The following is a 21793-nucleotide window of genomic DNA, read 5'->3' as shown; positions in this document are numbered from 1 at the left end:
ACTAGACCAGGTTGCTCAGAGCTCCATCCAACCTGGCCTTGAACATCTCCAGGGATGGGGTAATCTGTTCCCTGGGCAACTTGTTCCAGTGCCTCACCACCCTCACAGTAAAGAATTATTCCAGATATCTAATCTAAACCTACTCTCTTTCAGCTTGAAGCCATTCCCCTCGTCCTGTCACTACATGCCCTTGTAAATAGCCTCTCTCCACCTTTCTTGTAGGCTCCTTTCAGGCAATGGAAGGCCACAATTAGGTCACCTTGAAGCCTTCTCTTTTCCAGGCTGAACAATCCAGTTCTCTCAGCCTTTCCTCATAGGAGAGTTGCTCCATCCCTCTGATCAATTTTGTGGCCCACCTCCAGACTCGCTCCAACAGGTCAATGTCCAAATACTAAACATTCATCCTCTAGACTAATTTCCCAGAACACATGGCATAGAAGCAAACAGCTGATGAGTCCAGATATGAAATAGCATAATAAGGGGCAGATGATTTTATCTTGTTTGTATAGACATTATTTGAAGTACAGGCACAAGAAAGCTTTTTCCTGACAGCAAACTGAGGAGGAAAATAGAAAAGGAAAAGAGAAAAATAAATTTTTAAAAAGTAAAACCATCCAATTATTCGCTTAGGGCAGATTCTTCAAATACAACCAAACCAAGCTACACCCACAAAGAACAGTTCCCTGACAAGACCACCAACTACCAGCAGTTAATAAATAAAAAAATTATTCTTTCAATGAATGCTGCAATTTCTGAATATTTACATACATGTTTTTCTCTCCACAGCAAAGTGAAAGACCATGAATCTCACCAATTCACATGAATTCAAGCCTTAACTCTTCACCTTCAGCTTTCCCTGTGTCTCAAGTTCTCCATTTATATAACTGCATCCCAGTCAAATCAAGTATCTCTAAATAACTTACTGACATGTTTACTCTTAGAGTGAACAAAAATGACTACCTACAGATCAAAACTCAGCAAGCTATAATGGGAACGTAAGGCAATGTTTCCAACATTAGTAGCAGGCAACTGATACAGCAGGAGGAATCAGCAATCTGCTGGCCCACGACATTTCTTTTTTAAAAGAAGGCAGGAAGAATGGAAGTAAAGCTCCAGGTCTGCTAATGACCACTGCAATCTGAAGGAGGGCAGAATTCCATCATAAATTTTTAACTTGCTAAGTGCTGTAACATACAGAATATTCAGGTGCTGTTATTTGCAGATTATTTTAATAAAATGTAAAAAAAAAAATCCACATATTACATCTCCCAAGTTATGCTGAGTAACTTCAAGGTATCTGAAATCTACTTTTATCAGGCATACCAGTTAGCCTATTACCACTGTGACATGTTGAATGTCAGCTAGTCATCAGTGTATTAGCAAGTCTTGAACTTTGACAAATATCACCCTGCTTACTTCAGAAAAGTAGCATGACACACTTGAAAAGAAACCAAAAGTTCTCTGCTACTGTCAATTTGCAGACAGTATAGACACTTGTAACCGAACAGAAAAGGCTCAATTACATAAAAAACAAGGCTGGGCTGGTTGCAGCCATTGATGCTGCACACACAAAGTCCTGAGCAAGGGGAAGCTACACAAGCAGCCTGTAATTGTGAAAGCAAAGTTCTTCAGGAGAAGAACAGATGGGAAGATCCAAGAAATTGTTAGTGCCTTGGCTTTTGTGGCATAAAAGTTTTTGTTTTATTCAAAATTTTTTAAATAAAGACAAGGTGTAAAATGAGGTGAAATAATAATAATAAAAAAAATCACTAGCATTGGTGGTTCAGTGGTAGAATTCTCGCCTGCCACGCGGGAGGCCCGGGTTCGATTCCCGGCCAATGCAAGTTGGTCCTTTTAGGGATGTGATTCTGTCCCTCTACTCTGCCCTTGTGAGACCCCACCTGCAATGCTGCATCAGGCTCTGGGTCCCCAGCACAGGAACGACATTGACCTGTTGAAGAGAGTCCAGAGGAGGGCCACCAAGATGATGAGAGGGATGGAGCAACTCTCCTATGAGGAAAGGCTCAGAAAATTGGGATTGTTCAGTCTGGGAAAAAGAGAAGGCTTCAGGACGACCTAATTGCAGCCTTCCAGTACCTGAAGGGAGCCTACAAGAAAGATGGAGAGAGACTATTTATAAGAGCATCTAGTGACAAGACGAGGGGAATGGCTTCAAACTGAGAGTAGGTTTAGATTAGATATCTGGAATAATTCTTTACTGTGAGGGTGGTGAGGCACTGGAACAAGTTGCCCAGGGAAGCTGTGGGTGCCCCATTCCTGAGGTGTTCAAGACCAGGTTGGATGGAGCTCTGAGCAACCTGTCTAGTTGAACATGTTCCTGTCCATGCCGGGGGGTCTTGAACTAGGTGATGGTGCCTTCCAACCCAAACCATTTTATGATTCTGTAATTCTGATTAGAAGTAAACATGTATCTTAGTTAATATTCATTTCAGAAAGCTAACACTGTCAAGTTCTGTTTCAGTTTGTTGGGTGTTTTTTGACGTTTTTGTTTGGGTTTTTTTCCAGCTTCACAAGTTTAATCAGCTTATGGGATAGGAGACAGGGCAAAGTGAGAATGACACCTCCCCTGCAGAGATCAGGATCTAGTTAGTCCAGCTCACCCCTACCATGAAGCCATATCTTAAGATGTGTACTTTCTTGCCAAAATTTCTTCCACTTTCCTCTTGCAATTCTCAAGTACAACAGAGTATCTTATATGTCTGAAAAGTCTAAAATAACCTTTATAAGAGAAGACATAATTAGACAAAAATCTCTCAGATCTTGAAACTTCTAGGAGCCAATCTAAAGGGATTGGCTTTAGAAGGGCCACTGAGGGGACATTTAAAAGGGGATCCACTGTGTTCCTTATTTGCCCTGCCTAACATCACGTAAAGCTATGCAGCTGAGCTCCTTTAGTTTCTGTTCAAAGAAAGCAAGTAGCTGATTTTCTGATGTACTAAGAAGTGTAATGTTTTCACTATGTCTGACTAGGAGGTTCTGAGAGAAGTCAGTTTAAAAGGTGTTGATTCTGACACAACTGATTCATGTATGCCATTGCATATGATACTAATTTTACAAGAAAGTTCAGTTCACAAAATGCAAAGGGAAACCGAGACAGAGATCTAAAAATTAGCCAAAAAAAGAAAACCTAACTCTAGCTACTTCATGCTTTGTCTCAAGGACAAACTACTGATACTGTTTGTAGTATTTTATTATTTTTTCATTTTGTGAATAACTATGTAGAGGACAATCTACAATACAGTATTTTTAAGAAAGGCCCACATACTTTTCTTGTAAAGAGAAAAAAAAAATGCCGTAGGACTCTTATTGTAAATTTACGACTTGAGGGGCTATTTAGTAAGAAAAGTTGACCACATCCAACACATGGAAGGCAAATTAGTTGCTCTTGATTTGTTTAACACTTAGAATTCTCTGCTTTAGAGAACTTTAACATCATTTGCATGGGAGTTCTAACCAGTCAAGAACTACTAAAAAGGGTGCTCTGTAAAAATGCATTTTTAATTACTTTAAAATAAGCAATAGAAGTTACCCAGCTTCCTAATAAAGCCATAGACTACACTTCCATGCACCTTAATCTGTACACTGCCATCTAGTAGCACAAATACAAGTTAAAGATTGATTTTAAGTGAAATTGGAGCATGCACAACAAAGAACTTAGTCTTTTGGCTTTCACAATGACTTCTGGAAGAGAGACAATTATGCAGCCTTGCATAAAGTCTACCCATAAAAATTCTACTGCCATGATTTTCTTGTAAGGCAAATTTGAACTTGCAGAGTAAACTTACACCAGCCATGCTCCATGAGATGCAACTACAGCAATTCTGACTAGCCCTAGGAACTCTAAGGCTGGCATCCATAAATAAACGTCATGGCCCTAGACACAAAGTCCCTGCCTGCATTCTCTGCCTGAACTTGAAAAGAGATTCAACACCTTTAAGATGTCCTTACAACCACAACTGATACTTTTAACAGATAGAAAAATAAAATACCAAGTCAAATACACAGTAAACCAAACATTAAGACAAATACATAAAATACATCATCCAGATTGGACACCTAAGCAAAAGACCTTCCAGCAATATGAATCAAATATGCTACATCCAATAGCTACAAGAACTTTACCTTAACATTTGTAATTCAGGGTTTTACAGCTAGCAGGGAAATTTTAAATGCTGACAAAAATGCAAGAGTTGATCTAGACAATGGCAACCGTTCCTGGCAACCAAATGAATTTTCTTCAAATATCAGATAAGGGAAAAAAAAGGAAAAAAACGGCATTATGTTTCTAACTATTTAGAAACTAAGTCTTGAGAATAAGTATTTCTTTCTGATACTATCAAATCTATAGAGAAGCCATCTACACAGAATACAATAATTGCTTTTACTGTGACATAAAATAAGAACAACACAGCTTACAGCCCTGGGGACGTGTTATCATATCAAGTAAATTTCTGCAATCAGATATCTTAATTACGTATGCATTAATACAACTTTAAATGTTCAATTGGGTTTTTCTGGGGGTGAAGAACATCTTTACTTGAAGGTTTTTAGCAATTTAACCAAGCTTTCACCATTCCATGATTCCAAAAGACTGTGTTCTACCTCAAATTGATACAGAAGAGAGCTTGAAAAAATAAACACAAGACATATGAGGAAACAACAACTAAGAGCAGCAATATTGAAACTTTCTCACCTACCGCCAAAACCAACAGGTTAAGAAATATTTAAATAGGAAAAATTTGAATATACTTGTCCTCTAGGCAACTACCCATGTTTCTTGATTAAGTTTCTCATTTGTCTAGATCATATGCATATTATAAGCATATCCATCCCTTTTTCCAGTGTTACTTCACCTAAGTCTGGACACATAGAAAGAAATTAACCTATCCACCAAATTATTTGCTTTTATTCTTACATTAATTCACAGGACTGACTCTACAGAAGAAAATCAACTGCCTGTAAACTAGGTTGGAAAAGTGTCACCAACAGCATGTTGTAAAGATCCCCCATGTACAAAACAAACAATCAAACTGGCTTCTACTGCACTCTAACCTTAATCAAATGAGACTGTCTCTGAATTACAATAAGGCATTCAACTTTGGCAGAAAGTGGTACCTTTTTATTAACATTTGAATACACTTTGATATTTGGGGCAGCACGACATCATAGCTTTTGCTTATCTTAGCACCAACTTCAGAGCTTCTGTCTGAGATTTAATTCATTTAAATAGAAGCAATAATTTCATATCTGATATAGTCACCTCTTACAGACTTCCTCAAAAACTGAGGTTTCCAAAAGCATCTGTCTTTTCAATTTGAACCAACGTTGATTATCAAAATCAACATTAACAGAAGCATTATTTTTTAAAAAAAAGCATATAAAGCAAAATCATTCAAGCAAAATGGGACAAATAAATGATTATTTTAAAATATTTATAACCAGGTCAACTGTCTACTAAAAGCTATTTATGTTGTCTGAGGTCCCTGTACATTGACAGGAACTCAAAGAAAGGATAAGATGCCCTTTTCTCAGTGGGACAGAACAACTGTGCCAAAAGGAAGCTCCCCCATTAAAGGAAAACTGAACGATAGCTCAGCTTAAAATTACAACATCCATACCAGGACACTAGGGGGAACCTAAAAGCAGTACACGTCAAAAATCTCTTGCATGCACTGATCCTGCCATTAACCCCCAATTTTCACTCATGGACAAGTGATTTAGATATGCAAGAAAAGAGAACTTTTTTCAGACAACTGAGGTCAAAGCACTTAAACATCTGAAATGCTGTCATACAGACTACAAAAATGGGAAAAAAATCATGGTGTTCTGATAACCTCAGAAAGGAAGCTATTGTACAGTAGTACAGACAACATCCATCACTCTCAATTGTTACAGTTCTTCTAGTCTTTTCTATTGAAGAAAATTATCCAGCTGCAGGCTCAAACAGCAAGAGAAGTATGCTAAACAAAAAGCAGCTTAAAAGGCTGCAATGCTTATTTACACTTAATGTTTAGGAAATGAAACAAAGCAAATAGTCTGAAGAAAAGTTTATTCTATGTATTTGAAGTTTGTTTCTACTTTTGACTCATTCCATAATGCAACTGGATGTTTGGTATATATGGCATATATAATGTTATTAGTAACTTACACATATTCATAAACATGTGTTCTCTCCTAAGCAGTATCATCCTGAACACACTACACAACAGAGGAACTACACCACAGTTCAGACTTTTGGAACCACTTTGTCAGCAGGCTTCACTTCTCTTCTAGGTCTTAGTTTGAATATGCAAGACAGCCCCACACTTCTAAAAGCTCTAGAGAAACTAAGAAGCATTAGGAGACAAAGATAAGCATGTAGTTTTAAGAGATGTGATTAATTAGGAACATTCACTGCCTAACACTTTATAAGAAGGAGGATGGAAGAAGAGGTTGATCTAAGAGACAGTTCACTAAGGGCTCCCTGAAATTCACCCGTTTTCTTTTTCTTTAAATAGCAATTCTCTTACTTTAATAGCTCTATGTACTTATTGACACTTCAAAGCCGTATTACATTCTGTAACTAAGCCTTCCAGAAAATCTTCATATTCTTTCAAATAGCCATTCATGTATTTTCCAGGTGTTGCCAACTAACTTGATTAAAGTCTTTTTTACTAATGTTATCAAAAGAACTGCCAATGCATATTAATAAATGCACAAACATTAGTTTGTTAGACTTGAAGACCTCAAAGGTATCTTCCGACCTAAATGATTCTATGATTTTAATGGAACATATCAGTGCTTACACTTCTGAAGTGGAACATTCTCAACACTTTCTATTAATCAAGCATCAACTCAAATACAATTTTTCAAGCACTATCCTCTTCACCCAGATTTTATGAACAAATAGCAATATAGTCACAACACACACACACAAAAAAAATCCCTCTGCTTAAGTTGCTTTAATTGGAAATTTATAGAACTGCAGAGGAAAATTCTAACTATTGTAAATTAGGAAGCCACTGAAGGAGCCATTTGCAACAGGATAATACTAAGAAGCCATGAACGTAACTCACCCACACGACGCTGCCTTGACAATCAGGGACCACTTTACTAACACATCATGAGCAGGCCTTGAATTACAGGCCTCTCTATTACACTAACAGAAACACAGAAAAAACATTCACCAGTAAATATTTAAAAAGAGAAACCTAACATAGCCCTCAGTTGCAAGGGAAGATAAATGGCTAAATCCTCGACTTTTCTATTGTGCTGTAGCCATATTCTCTAGCACCTTCTATGATGAAAAGATGTCTTGATTGTTCTCAAGTGCGGTTTTAGAACACCATGACAGGACCACATCCAATTATTCAGTTTAAAGCAAGGAATTCTGGCTGTTTCCTTCCATCTAACCTCTGAACAACTCTGCTATAAATCATTGTTCCCATTAATAAGACTTCCGTCAAACTACTTGCTAGAAGTAAGTTAAACACATTAGCTTACAGAATTAGTAGAGGACACTTAACAATGACCAGCTTTCTCATCTACAAAGAGTTCCATGACCAACTGTACAAAGAGCTTTGTTTCTTTTCCATGGGCTCATTTAGTCTTGTTCCTTTACTAGTAACAGTTTCTGGGTTTGGACTTTTTATGACTTGGATTGATATAGGATTATTGACCTTGTCATCAGATAGAATATAAAGCATGTAACTTATTTGGAACTTTTGTCCCTTCTGGTGATGCAAAATTAGGAGATAACTGCTTAGGACTGTCTCAAAGCATGATCACGATGTATCTCAAGGGGGAAATAGGATTATTCTTATAGGTTCTGCAGTTCCTGATACTTTGAGGCCATCTGTCAACTTGAAACCATTTCAGCTGGAAAAGGCCTCCAAGATTATAGAATCCAACCTTTAGACCGACCATAAAGAGATAAGGTTAAGGATAGAAGTCAGGTACACCTCCTCCTAACAAAGAAAAGCACTGGATACCAAATAATACACCAAAATAAAAGGGGAAAGGTGGAACTACAGCCTTGTCAAGATGCCTAAAACTCATCTCTGTTGCTTGCTGTTACACATGAATTTTCCATGGAATGCTTGAGAATTACCTTGACCACAGAGCCTACAGAAGGACACTTTCCTTCGCCCCATATCACTCCTCACAATAAACCACTTTCTTGACCATTATTTTAATGATTCCTATATAAGCAAGAGGAGGTTGAAAGCAGTTCCCAGATTCTTCTCCTCTTTTCTATGTTATACTTCACTTCATGAATACTACTAGACTTAAATGTTTATTGAGGATCTGTTAGTGAAGTATTAGACTTGTACAAGACAAAAGTATTTTGAGACAGAGTTCTACAGGAGACAAGTTCTGCAAATTAAGGTCATATCCATTCTTTTCTGTAACAATATAACTTCTTCCATTTAAATTTAGTACATCTTAAACACAAATGTACACAATGTTCACCAATAAAGAGACATTGTTCAGTCCTCATTAAATTGAACAGCATATTGTATTCATTCATGGCATTTGGGTGGTTTTCTTAGCAACTCTCAAGATGGGGGAGAGAATTTTTTTTCTGTCTTCGCCTAAGAGTCTGTTTTATACTATGAGACAACTGAAGCAACAAACAGGTTCTCCATATCATGAAGAGGTCATAATACACAAAACTATTTACAGCCTTACTTACAATTGATCCTCTGAGCTTGACAAGAAATAGCAGTAATGCAGGCCACAACACATACGTCAATATGCCATCTTGGAGTTATGTATTCTTTACTCTCCAGTAGAAATTCAAGCATGTTGTACACTCTCATTTTACTTCCAGAAACAAGCATGCATACATACCCTTTCTGTCACTTCTGCAAGTACTCAGCTCCCCAGCTGCAATCCCCTTGGGCTCTCAACAGCTTTCACAGCATCTGACACCTGTACTGCCACTGTCCGTGTCTCTCACCAGCTCCTGCCACCTCTGCAGCTTCTAAAACAAACTTAAACCTCTCTTTGGAGATACTGCCAGCATTCTCTAGAAACTATTTCTGAAAACAGATACACATTTCCCTGGATCCCGGGTGCCTTCACTGCCACCAAGTTCACCTTCTGGCTACAGACCTCTCCCCCAGCACCTGGAAGTGGACACTTGTGACTTTACTCAAAATATGCCCCAGTGGTGATTTCAACTCAAAGTATTCTACAACAAAGACTACAGCCTTAGTTGTTTGAAAATTCCTTATCTAAACAGTGATCATCAAGCCCTACACATTTCTTCTAAGAATAGCCAAAGACAAAAAATGCCTTTTGTCAAAAAGCTGAAGTTAACTATTTGTGAATGCATTAACCCCCAACATCGTTTTCAAAGTGAAAACTTTGCACCCCTCTCATAAAGAAAACACAACTATAGAGTTGATATATGTGGACTAGCAAGGGCACACCACTTGTACAGCATAGGAATATGGCCTGGGAAACTAGACCTGGTTTGAGAACTACTGTTTCAACATGCAAATGTTCATCTTCTACATTGCCTCCAGGATCCGGAAGTTTATACTCATCACACACCCAGCCTGGGCTACTGTAAATGCAAACAACAAACCACTGAATGTGACAGAGAGAAATTCGTTATCTTATTTAACAAAGCAGCGTATTCCAAATTGTTTGCTGTATTAGGATTAGCTAAAATCCCATATACCAAGCGGGTTACAGTACGTTAGCCCCATCACCAGCAAGAAAAGACACTGAACTTTCTTGTTTGCCTGGCTTTTCAAAAGGTTTTGTCAATGCAAAGCACAGAATACAAACAGTAGGTATATTCTTTCACCTTGAGCATAACAAATTTCCTCCATTCCCTACTTATGTTTTGCCCTTCATTTATGTCTTCGTAGCAAGGCAATTCACTTGTGCTTGCGAAGTAAAGCCTCAGACTAACACTACTTGGCTTCACTCAGTACAATATGGCCATGTTCTTCCTGAACTATAAGCCAACAGGCTTACCTACCAAGCACAGTTGCAATATACAAATGTTATAAACTGGAAACTGTGTCTATAAAACGTAATTTATGTACCTTTAATCATGTCAAACAAAATGTTCTGTTTGACAAATAAGGTTTTTTATCATGTCAAACAAAATCATTTGGTGAACAGCTGTTCCATTAAAAAAAAAAAAAAAAAAAAAAACAAACAAGCCAGCATCCTACCCCTATTTAATTTGTTCTCCTTCTCAGTGATCAGATTGGTAATTTTTTTGGCGTTGTGTCCTATTCTAGAGGCTAGAGTCTATAATTTTACTTAGTTTGAAAATAAATGTTCCTTCCATTGACTTCAAGGAAAAACACTCTCAACTTCTCAGTAAACTGATCTTCCTCAGCTGAAGCTCTATCTACAGCATCTGCATATAAAACAAGGCCCACGAATATTTATCCTTACAACACACAGAATCGTGTACAGTTACAGATTTCAGTAAAAGCAATCAAATTTGATCTAGTAAAGTACATTACACAATACGCTGAAAAGAACCTCTGGTTATGTTTCTAAAAAAATGTAAAGCAATTGCAAGCATTTTGTATAACAACAGTAGTTAAGGCAGGTGATGGATGGCAACAGTGATGTAAACAAAAAAAAAGAAAGGTTGTTCTCCCTTTTTTGATTGACATATATCAGCAGTTTTTAAAACACAAGAATTTCCACAAAATCAGTTAGAATAGCTTTAATCAAATTAATTGTATTTACAATCTAAAATTAAAACTGTACAATAACTGGTTTTGTAAACTTAATTTATAAGCTGAAACATGTCTCTCCGTTCTATCATTATCTCACTATCAACAATTCAACCAAATATTAATTACATGAGTATCTGCCTTCTTAATTTCTTTTTTGATATCTCTCAATGGCACGCAAGCGCAGCAATATTAATAAAGCTGAAAAAGGAAAGGATCTCTACTACTCTTGGGTTTTATCACTTCCTTAAATGAGTCATAACAATCATCAGATGCTATCTGTTTGTTTTTATATAAACTGTTTTAAAATTCATGGTTGGTAGGGTGTAGTTATTTGACAAACAAAATTAAGAATTTACCACTAACAGTAACACCAACTGTGGCTACTCACTAAGAAGTTTCTCATTTCCTTTTTTGTACACAAAGTCTGTCTGGAAATATGTCTGACATGTTAAAGAAATGCATGTGCTTACATAATAGTATATCCTCACAATAGTGCTACACAAGCCAAAGGAAAAAAAAATCCAAAAATCAGTAGCCTAAAACAAGCATTAAGTTTAAATAAGTTTCCAATAGCCTTTTTTAAATAGAAACAAAGAAGCAATAAATCTGGCAGCAGTCTAAATAATTCTACATTATTGTTTAGAAATGTAATTGAAGAGCTCACAATCAGTCCTTTGACTTAACAAGTTAGTCAGAGAACCCACAGCATACCTTCTTTTAAGTGTTTTTTCTGGGGAGCAACTAGAAAAGATGATCTGGTTTTGTCTAGCCCTACTAAGCCCCAGTAGCATTATTCAGTTAAAATCCCGCTATAAAAGAGACACAGATGAAGAAAGTAATTCCTAGAACATAGACTAAAGTTGCAGTGTTTCCACCTACAACAAATTATGTTTACAGATATCACATAGAGAAAGAGAAGAAAATTTAGGCTTTTCAACTGAAGCATCTCCAATATGGCAGAACTGCCTCCCATCTACACAATGAGGTATTTATTAAATGTTAAGGTAAGTGAAAGAGATATATATTATTACAGGCACATGACCTGGCAAAACATGAACAGGAAAATCTGTTGTGTTTGGTCCCTTCAAGCAGAGAAGCCAAGAAATTATGCAACATCAGCCAACGCAACAGCACCAGCCAAATAAAAACTTAAATGATTACTGTTAAAGAAAGAACAGCTGCCTTGAAGAAACAGCAGTTATTACAGGTAAGTTTACAATACTGAGTTGTTAAAATAATATTGACGTGATATACCTATCAGAAACCAACTGGAAGTAGAACAAAACATTCGCATAAATGTGTATTTTAAACCCATATTGTGAACAGAACTAGATGATAAAGTTTAATACTTTCACGACCTAAACCCCTGTGCAGTGCATCCATCTCCCAGGGCTCAGACAAGAGAGGCAGCTAACCGATGTTCACAAAACTAAAAAGGGCCCTGAAGCACTGTTCAAGTTTGTGCAACATATTACAAGGTGAAGTTTCCAACAACTGCCAAATTAACTGTCCCTTGCACATCAGAGATCTCAGCTTCAAGAACTGCACAGGGAGGATGTCACCATGCAGGTGTTGGCCTGAAGGAAGCACCTGCTGCCCCTCCCTGGTGCTGTGGATCACAGTGTCCTCCCTCATCTGATGGTGGTGTGCCATCTTCGAGGTGCTGAGTGCCCTGGTGAAAGACCTGCAGGAGGGAAAGAACACACTGCACAACAGGGAACATAAGCAGGAGGTCCTGGGAAGTCTGATGCTTTTTGAACACTGTTTTGTGAGGACTGAGGCTCATCCAATCCTCAAACTACTGCACTTTCCTGCTTATCCATATGGACACCAACGACATTTCCAAAATGCAACTACTGAGAAAATCAAGAGTGACTACTGAGCACTGTGGGCAAGGTAGTTGAGGTGGTGTTTCTCAGTCTCTCCTGTGAGAAGCAAAAGGCTCAGGGTAGAGTAGATACATTCAGAGGGTCAATAATCAGTTATTAGCAGAACTTTTACTGCTATGACCACAGGAACTTCTTTTGGGAACAAGCATTCATCTGACAAAGTGTGGCAAGAGTACTCTTGTCACCAGGCACAATAAGCTTGTGAATAAGACTTGTCACATTGAGAGAAGTGAAGACAAGGGCAACACAAGACAGAAGGTTCTCTTACTTCCCTTGTAAAGCAGCCTGTCTGTGGGCCCATCTCAAGTACGTGTACACAGCACAAGAAGTAACAGGAGGACTTAGTCCATGCACCATTGCAGAGTTATAACCTCACAGGAATTAGTGTGATGGTGGGACAGCTCACATGGCTGGAGTGCTGCAATGGAAGGACAGAGACTCTTTAGAAAAGCCAGCCTGGGAAGGTAAAGAACATGGGTTTCAATCCATGCAAAGGGCTGTTTGCAACACACACTGCTTTACTTGGAATGAGTGACAAGGCATTCGAGAGCTTATAGGAAAGGATCAGAGAATAGTGCAACATGGTTGACTTTGTACTAGATGCCTCCTACAGACCTGATCAAGGAGGGGCAGTAGAAAAAGCCTTCATTTGAAAGCTTAAGGAAGCTTCATGATTGCAGACCCTGGCACATACTAGGGCCTACAACCATTAGTATCTGCCAGTAGGGTACAGCCAAACACAAGCACTCCAGGAATTTTCTTGAGTTTGTTGAAAATGATTTCTTGATGCAAGTCATCAACGAGCCAACTAATAAATATGCTCTGTTAGACCTGTTGCTCACAAACAGGGAAGAAACAGACAGAAATGTGGAAGCCAAGAGCAGCCTTGGCCACAGCAACCACGAAAATTGTGAAGTTTAAAGTCTTCAGAGAAGTGAGAAAGACAAATAGTACGTCATACAGTGCAAGACCCAGTAGATACAGTTGGAACATGACACTCGGGAGAACAGGTTTCAGCTTGTTCAGGGATCTGATTGGTAGAATGTCCTGGAAGACTATTGTGGAGGGTGAAGGGAAAGCCTGTGAGTGCTGGCTGATCTTCAAGACCAACCTCCTCAAAGCACAAGAGGAACCATTCCTGCATGTAGGAATTCACGCAGGCCTGACAATGAACCAGTGTGAAAGAAAAGGGAACCTGTGGCTGAGCTCAAATGCAAAACAGAGAATATGAAAAGTGGAAGCAGGTGTGGGAGGAATACACAGTCTAATCGGCAGGGGTGGAGTTAGATAATCCAGAGCTCTGCTGTGGTTGAAACTAACAATGGATGTGATGGGCAGTATAAAGAGGAGAACACACAATTTGATTTTTTCCTCTGAAAGTGAAGTCATATAGAAAAAAGAGAAAAAAGACCTTTGTACAACAAGGTGTTATACACATCAGCATCTGCCAGACATCCTTTACTTAAAAATATAAGAGAAAATCTGAAGAATCAGGGCTTCTAAATGCAAACTTGAAGTCTGATCAGTTAGCAATAAACACGATTTAGTAGCTGTACTAGCTTACTCATAACCCTGTCTAAAAGAAAGAAATTGCACATGCTTCCACTTAGCATGATTTTTGAGATCCAGAACACAGCAGCCTGAATCTCTTGACATGGCAAAACAATTCTTGCACTGAGAAGCAATCACAGTCAAAAACTGGGCACCAAATAACTTTCTATTGCAACACCTCTATGAATACAGGTTTGCTTTAATGTCTTTCTGTTCTTTGGTAACAAAGATATACACACAAGACAGTCTGATTATTGATTTTCTAGTCTGATGATAATATGTTAATGAAACAGTCATGGTGTTTAGAGGCAGCGTTTTTTGTTGAAGCAAAGTCTTAACTATTTTCTAGCAAGGAATCACTGGTATCATTACCCTTGCCACAACCTAGGTACTCACAAAAACTTAGCTGCCTTTTTCTTCATCTCAAAATAGATCCCAGTCAAGACACAGCATATATTTAGCAGACATTAGTCATGGAAAATGCAGAGGAATCAGTCTAGTGCAACAATGAGCAAGGGAAAAAATAAATCTTCACTTTACACTCTAGGGAAGCATAGTTTTTCAAGACATTCTTTCCACATACACACTCTTATTACACACATGCCCCCATAGTAAAAAAGATAGTAACTGAAAAAAACAGTGAAGTTTTCATATGATTCCTCAGTTCACTCCACCTGAAAGCAGACCTCAGCTAACAGATCATCATAGTACAGCTGTACTGTAGAAAGAACAGTAGCAAAGGGCAGAGTAGGTCAAACAGCAGAATTCCAGCATACAGGGGATGCTTCTCTGTAACTCCCACTTCCTCTCAGCAGCTTCCACCCACATGCCTCATTCACAGGAAGCTCCAGTTTGCTTGGAGGCAGACTCCAGACATTCTGTTAAACTGGAGCAACAGTGTGACAACAGGTGCCCAATCCAGAAACATCTACTTAAGTTTAAAAAAACCTTCAAGGGTGTTTTTAAGTTTAAAAATATTCTGATATTTCAGGATACTATCTTAACCATACTCCAAGAAGGTAAGTCTAGATGCCTTCCAGCACAACTACGAAAAATATCAGTTTTCATTCCATATCAGCTGTAGAAAGTTTAAACTTCCAATTAGTTTGAGTAAGCTAAAAAAAAAAATACACCCACACCTTACCAGAAAAACAAACAAAATAATCAAAAAAAACCAAAACGCTGAGTCACAAGAAACCTCAAGATCTCTCACAGTAGGATTCTGGGAAAGAAGGTGACACACCTCTAGCTCACAAAATACCATATATTGAGAGAGTTCAAATGAAGATTGGAATAAGGTCCCACTCTTCAAGCTGACATTGTGTTAATCAAACATAACCTTCAGAGCAGAAGACAAAAGAGTAGGAGAAAGGGAAGATCTAATACACTACTAAGGACAAATGTAGGGCAAAGAGTCAAACTCCAAGAAAAACATAAATATACCTTTTATAAAAGTGGATTCTAAAGGAAGATACAGGATGATACAATGAGTACAGCACTGTGAATACTTCTGCTAAAACAGGACTTGCTAGAATTAATAAGCAAGGGGTATTTCAAGGTTATGAAGTACTCCAGCATTGCTGAAATAAAACAACTGGTGCCAGTATACCCAAATAGGACAACCATTTCATTACACAGCTCTGAGTCAATTTAGTTTAAGGCACTGGAGTAGGGAAAACAAAACTTCAGTTTGAGCTAACAGCCTTTCCTGGGCAGAAGTTGCAAGAGCCTCCAGACTGTCAGATATACACCACTACGGATCAATATTCCAAAACGTTACTTCAGGCAACACAAGATGTACAAAGGCTGTAGAGCTCTACTCATGTGACACTGGACAATTTACAGAGATAACTGTAATTCTCATTAAGAGCAAGCATTCACTTTTTTTTGCATCACATTTATAAAAATGGAATAGCCTTCCTGCTATACAATCCTACCACTGTTATTGGAAGAATAAAAGATTTAGTCTTTTCTGTAGGTAAAGAAATTATTAAAACCACCATAAGCCATACTCTAAAGACAAAGTGACTGAAAAGACTTGAAGAAACTAAGTTTTTTAAACTTAGATAAATAGGCACACTGATATGTAACTAAAGTGGCTCCATCTACTGGTTAAAATACGCATTTTCTTTGTTATGACACTACTGCAGCAAATTTAATTCCCAGTGAAACAAGGAACTCTGAGGGTAACAAACACAAACTAGCATAAGACTCTTAGACAGATAATCCCTTCTAATAACTGTTGAGATATGCTGGGAAGGTAGATTCGGGATGGTTGCATAATTAATGTTTAGTCTCAATAATACAAAAAGGAGCTCCTAAAATGTAAAAACCGACATTTTAAACACAACTGTTGCACTTTATTAAAAATAATGTTGTAGTATTTTCACTTACTGGTAATTGTGCAAATGTAAATTTAGAAATACATATTTAAGAACATTGTAAGATCATCTGTAAAAGAATCTAAAGTCTCATTTTTGCATTCAGACACTGGTCTACTGGATTAAGTAGTACGTGGTGCTCAACTTCATCTGCTTATATAAAAAAACCTCATTTGAGCTTCACTATTCATATCACTATTTCAAAATATTAGCTGGACAGTTACCTTCATTTTAGCAAAAAATTTGATTTGCCCTTAAACTTTATCATTCCAGAATGTGCTATACCAAAAGCATGACAGTATTCTTTGGAGACTCTCTCTAACTAAATTCAAGTATATTCAAAGTTATACTCTTTTTATCAATCACTAGTTATAGAGCAGTTCTATTTACTAAGTATGACTACAACTTCAGGGCCACTAAAGGTCCTGTGGAACAGATATCCTTGTGTAAGGACATCAATATTCAAAGGTCAACAACAATTATGGTGACATGTCAAATCACCTGCAGAAGCAGATCAATCACATGGATATAAAGCAACAAATACTCAACTTGGTACACCTTACAGCTTATTTTGGAGAGTAAACAGAACTACTACAATGAAGCTTAATGAAAGTTCTCAAGTAAGACATCAAGTTTTTGACAGCCATGGTAACTTTTCAAGAACTCAAAAAGACTGCCAGATATGCACTTAAGAGCAGCTTACAATACTCTAATCCAGAGGCCCACTACACAGTGCAAGCTGTACAAGGCATGCACCATACCCAAACAGCACAACACAGAAAAGCAGCTTGTCTCTCCAGTCATAGATTCAAGACTGCAAGGCTGCAAAGCTAGTACAATTCTCTCTGATCAGGGCTATTTAGCTAGGACACTGTCACACAACTCTTAACTCTATTGCTTTAACTTGTGCAGAGCATGTGTTCAGCCAGATGCCACAAACTTGTGGGGGAGGAGAGTTTCCTGCACAGTCCTCAATTATGCAGTACAAACATACCCTCAGTTGCCCTTGTCCAACCATAAAGGGAAAACACCAGTTCAAGCTTACTATGTTAATGTGAAAAAAATCTATATTCACCAGCATAATACTCTTCAGACCTGTCATTTGACTTAACATAACAAAAGCCCCGTGTCAAATAAGAAGGCAGCAGATGAAAGTACCTGTAACCCAACTGATAATGTGCATGCACAGCTGTTAAAAAATAAAAAACAGCAGACAACCACATAGCCACTTCAGAAAAAGCACAAGGACATTAATGCCCTCTTCAGTGAGAAATGGCAGACCACAGTACTTTTACTGCTTTGATTAGGAAAGCCAGAAGGAAAAGCTGGAAATACACCCTTCTCCAACAGAGCCACTTTCAGTTCTATCATCATCTACAGTAGAATTAGTGATAAAAACAGATGTGCTTCATCGAAAGAAAAAGAAAACACAAACCCATTACTTAGCTATACTGCATGGTCTACCTTGTGAATATTTTGAGATACATGAAATAGTACCAAGTACCAAAGGAAAAAAGTTTCCACCTACTTTTTTTTTTTAAGGTAACAAAGTATTTTGAAAATATTACCTGCAAATACCTAGAAACAGAACAGCAATATATTTTCCTTTAGATGCTACTTACAGCTGTTGCAAAGAAGCCCACCAAACTAGACAGTAATGAACAGCATAACGACAAAACCTAGAAGTTAGATCTAAGATCACTGGTACACAGTATCAAGCATTTTAATACCATTATCGTAATTGTTAAACTCACCACTGTACAGAAAACAAACTGCCATGTTCCACTCCTATTTAAACAAACCCAACAAGAATTACCATAAGTAGATGCTGAGGGAAGAGGCAAAACAAGACAAGCGTATAACAGCTCCTCCTTACACTCTCACAACCTCCAGCTGTTTTCAAAGTCAGACTTCCCAAGGCTGTTGCTCATCTATTTAAAAACCTCAATGTATTTGTCTTCCAATGCTTGTCCAACCTCCCCTTAAGTCCACAAAAACTTTTTATGTACACATTGTATAACAAGTACGCCTGTGAATCCCTACACTGAGTAAAGAATCATCTTGTTTGTTCTGAACTAAGCATCTAACTCTGATTTGACTGTGTGCCTCCTCTTCCATGTTCACCTACTCTCTCCAAAGCAGTTTTATAGAGCCTTACCATATCACTGTGCCATCATTTCTACCAGGCTGACAACTCTTAGACTGTTGAATTCATTCTTATCTTTGAACTAATTCATGTTTTGTTGTCCTTTAGTGAAGGTTTTCCAATAATAATGTATCTGTTCTGAGGGGCAGAACAGCTTACAGTATGTAAGGTATGAAAGGACCACAGATCTATGCAGTTCCATGTCTTTTTCCTATTGTATTTTCTAGCCATACCAGATGTTCTGATCATCAGCTGCTCTCTGGTTGTAATAACTATCAGGTATTTGCTTCACCTCCCCCTTCCAACTTCCATGTACACATTGCCACCAAGCAGGTTCCTCAAAATACCCAAGTCCTAAACACTTGATGATTCTCTTCTTTAAGACTGGACCTAAAATACAAAACAAGGAAGGTTACAGGATATTTTATACTTTTGATTTAATAAACAGAGGGGGAGGGGAACATGTGACTGACAGAAGCACTCCTCCATATGAGAGGCACCAGAACTTAACACATATCTAATACTATATGAACACAGAAACAACAGTGGACGAAGGAAGAAGAGAAAATTTTAGAGAGCTCTTTGTTTGATTATGCTCCTGTACTTTTAAGCCACTTCACTGAAGTTCTTAAATTTGATTCTCACTTTCTACAAAGTCCTTTCATCTTACTGAGATGTTTACCTCTGAAAAAGCTATGCATATGTAAGCAGTTTCAGCAAGCTTTGCAATCAGGAAGGTGGCCTGTACTGTCAAGAAATACAGGATTAGAAAAATTAAGTCAAGCTGTATTGTCAAAAATACTCGTATTTTGGATTAAGTCGCTTTTGTGTATCTAAAATTACACCTTTCCCATACAAAACCCACGACAAATCCAATATTGTGCTATACTATGTAATTGCCCAAGATCAGCATATTCTGCCTTTTCTGTAAGTCATTTACCTGTTGTGTTTTCCACAGAAATTCCTTTTTTCTAGTTCCGGCACTGAGGTCAGGCATTGCTGTTGCAAGGAAACCAACCTGGACCACTTCACTGAGCACCTCTGTTTAAAACACCTACATCAAAAATGACCATGCAACAGCACAGCAGCTTTTGCATCTGTCCCAAAAACCCCTAATTAATTTCTGTTACAACAGAACCTAATGACTCCTGCCAGGCCTGACAAATGTGCTCAAGACACACTGACTTTCACATCATCTGCAATCCTCTTTTTGTTTGGATTCACCTGAGCGTAACCATTACTATCTTCAACTTTAACCCCACACCTGAAGCCCAGAGTTTTTGCACCTTGCTCTACAAAGCTTAGCATCTCTTTACTACATGGGAGTATTCTTCTGCCAGCTCAGAAGAGACACCTGATACAGAGGAGCAATGTAGTTTTAACATGAATTAAGCCTATCAAGCAGTCTGCTCTTAATTAGAATTTATCTTGAGCAATCTAACATAAATTGGGAATATGCCTTTTGGGGGCAGTGACACGGTGGAAAAGTGGTCTGGAATAGATCTGCAAAACACTGACTTCTGAAGTCATCTTATAAAGATTGTAACATTTGCAAAATCCATGGACCTTTGAACCACTAAATTATCAACACTCTTGTTATAACAAAGGAAAAACACACTGAACATACTGATGTCACAGGAAGCGAATACTTCATTAGACTGCCAATTTTATCAAATGTGACTCAAGTCTCTCCTTGAAGAGTAACAGAAAAACGATGAAAACGCATGGGTTTTCAGTATTATTTCTCTGTCCCCCACAGCACGCTTTGTGTTACAAACTACACAAGCCTCCTCTTCAGGCACTGTAGACAAGTTGCTGTGCGACACCTTTTTGGAAAAGGCCCTGAAGGAGAACATCAGAATAAGAGCTCAAAGGCTCATTAACAAAATCCAGACCTTGAGTCATTGGAAGGGAGGGGAAATTACAACCGTGGAACCACATGTATGTTTCAGTAGCACAGGAAGTAAGGCAACACATGCCTGCTTTACTGAGCCACCGGCCCGGGAAGGAAACGAACCTCAGCTCCGTGGTTTTACCCATCTGCCTCCCAACAACACTCCCACCCCTAGGATTAGACACCCGTCCCCACCACGCCGCCGCGCACCTCGAGGGCGAGGGGAAGCTCGCCGCTTGCCATGTGTGCGCACTTCTCCCTCGCCCAGGAACTCGTCAGCGAGCGGGGCAGGCAGAAAGGCGAGGCCAGGGGCGGCCGCGCCGCCCACCGCCGCCGCCGGCACAAGCCCCGTGGGGCTCTCACAAAGGAAGGCGAGGGGGGCGGAGGGGGGATCCGTGCAGACGCGGCCGCCGAGCGCACGGAGCCCGCGGCCGAACAAAGGGCTCCGGCCCCGCGCTGGGGGGGCCGGGGGGTGAGACACGGCCACGCGGCCGGCATGCGGGCACGCCGGGCGACAGCGGCCGAGACCCCCCGCCCGCTCGGGGACCGGCGGCGCCGGGGCCGGGGAGCCACAGCGGGGTCCCCGCCGTGTCCCCCGACAGAAGGGGGGCGGGACGGCCCCTGCGCGGCTCTGCCCCGCGGCGGCCCCTTTGTGCGCCCCCCACCGCACCGCACCCCCGCGTTACCGTGGTGAGCAACGGTCTCATCTGCTCGCCCGCCCGCTCCTCTTCCATCGCGGCCCCGCCGAGATCGCCCGGGAGCGAGAGAGAGCGAGAGCAGGGGGCGCGGAGCGACAGGCGAACGGCGAGCCGGAGCCGGACGCGGGGGCTGCGCTGCCGGGCGGAGGGAGGGAGGGCGGGCGGCGCCGGTGCCCTCGGGACGGGGCGTCCGCGACTGCTCCGCCGCGCCGGGGGCTGAGCCCGGACCGCCTCGGCGGCGCGCCCGCTGCCCCCGCCCCGCGCCGCCGCCCGGGCCAATGGGAGGCGGCGCCGCGCCCGCCGCCCCGCCCGCCCGCCGCGGCCCCCCGGGGCTCTCGGGGCCGGGGCTGCGCGGGGCGGGAGGGGGGCGCGCGGTCCCACGCGGAGCCGCGTGGCGGGGCCGGCTCTGCGCGCCTCGGCCGCTCCCCGGCCGGCATCCCCATCCCCGACGGATGCCGGGGCTCAGCTCCCAGGATGGCGCGGCGGGAGGGCAGCGAGCTCCTAGCGCTGCCAGTG

General features: G+C 40.2%; 1 protein-coding gene and 1 non-coding gene across 10 annotated transcripts in view; one reads left to right on the top strand and one right to left on the bottom strand.

Moving 5' to 3' along the window:
* Positions 1-21458, bottom strand: part of SLC4A7 (solute carrier family 4 member 7) — a 93811-nt gene extending 72353 nt beyond the window's left edge. For 8 of the 9 annotated variants that reach the window (XR_007904749.1, XR_007904750.1, XR_007904751.1 and 5 more), the window contains exon 1: positions 21266-21458. Coding sequence is in view for 5 of the 9 variants with exons in the window: in XM_051788962.1 (XP_051644922.1) it covers positions 21266-21313 (48 nt within the window). In the remaining 4 variants the exon portion in view is untranslated. Of the gene's footprint in view, positions 1-20789; positions 20855-21265 lie in introns of those variants that run through there. The other variant, XM_051788960.1, reaches the window with a different exon arrangement.
* On the top strand, positions 1773-1843 carry TRNAG-GCC (transfer RNA glycine (anticodon GCC)). The gene has a single exon. It is a non-coding gene; the product is annotated as a tRNA-Gly (tRNA).
* Positions 21459-21793: the final 335 nt, after the last annotated feature.

Source organism: Manacus candei, unplaced genomic scaffold, assembly GCF_025592945.1.
Source record: "Manacus candei isolate 608988 ecotype Guabito, Panama unplaced genomic scaffold, ASM2559294v1 h1tg000026l, whole genome shotgun sequence".
In the NCBI taxonomy this organism is placed as follows: Eukaryota; Metazoa; Chordata; class Aves; order Passeriformes; family Pipridae; genus Manacus; species Manacus candei.
This window is presented reverse-complemented; position numbering and strand designations above follow the sequence as displayed.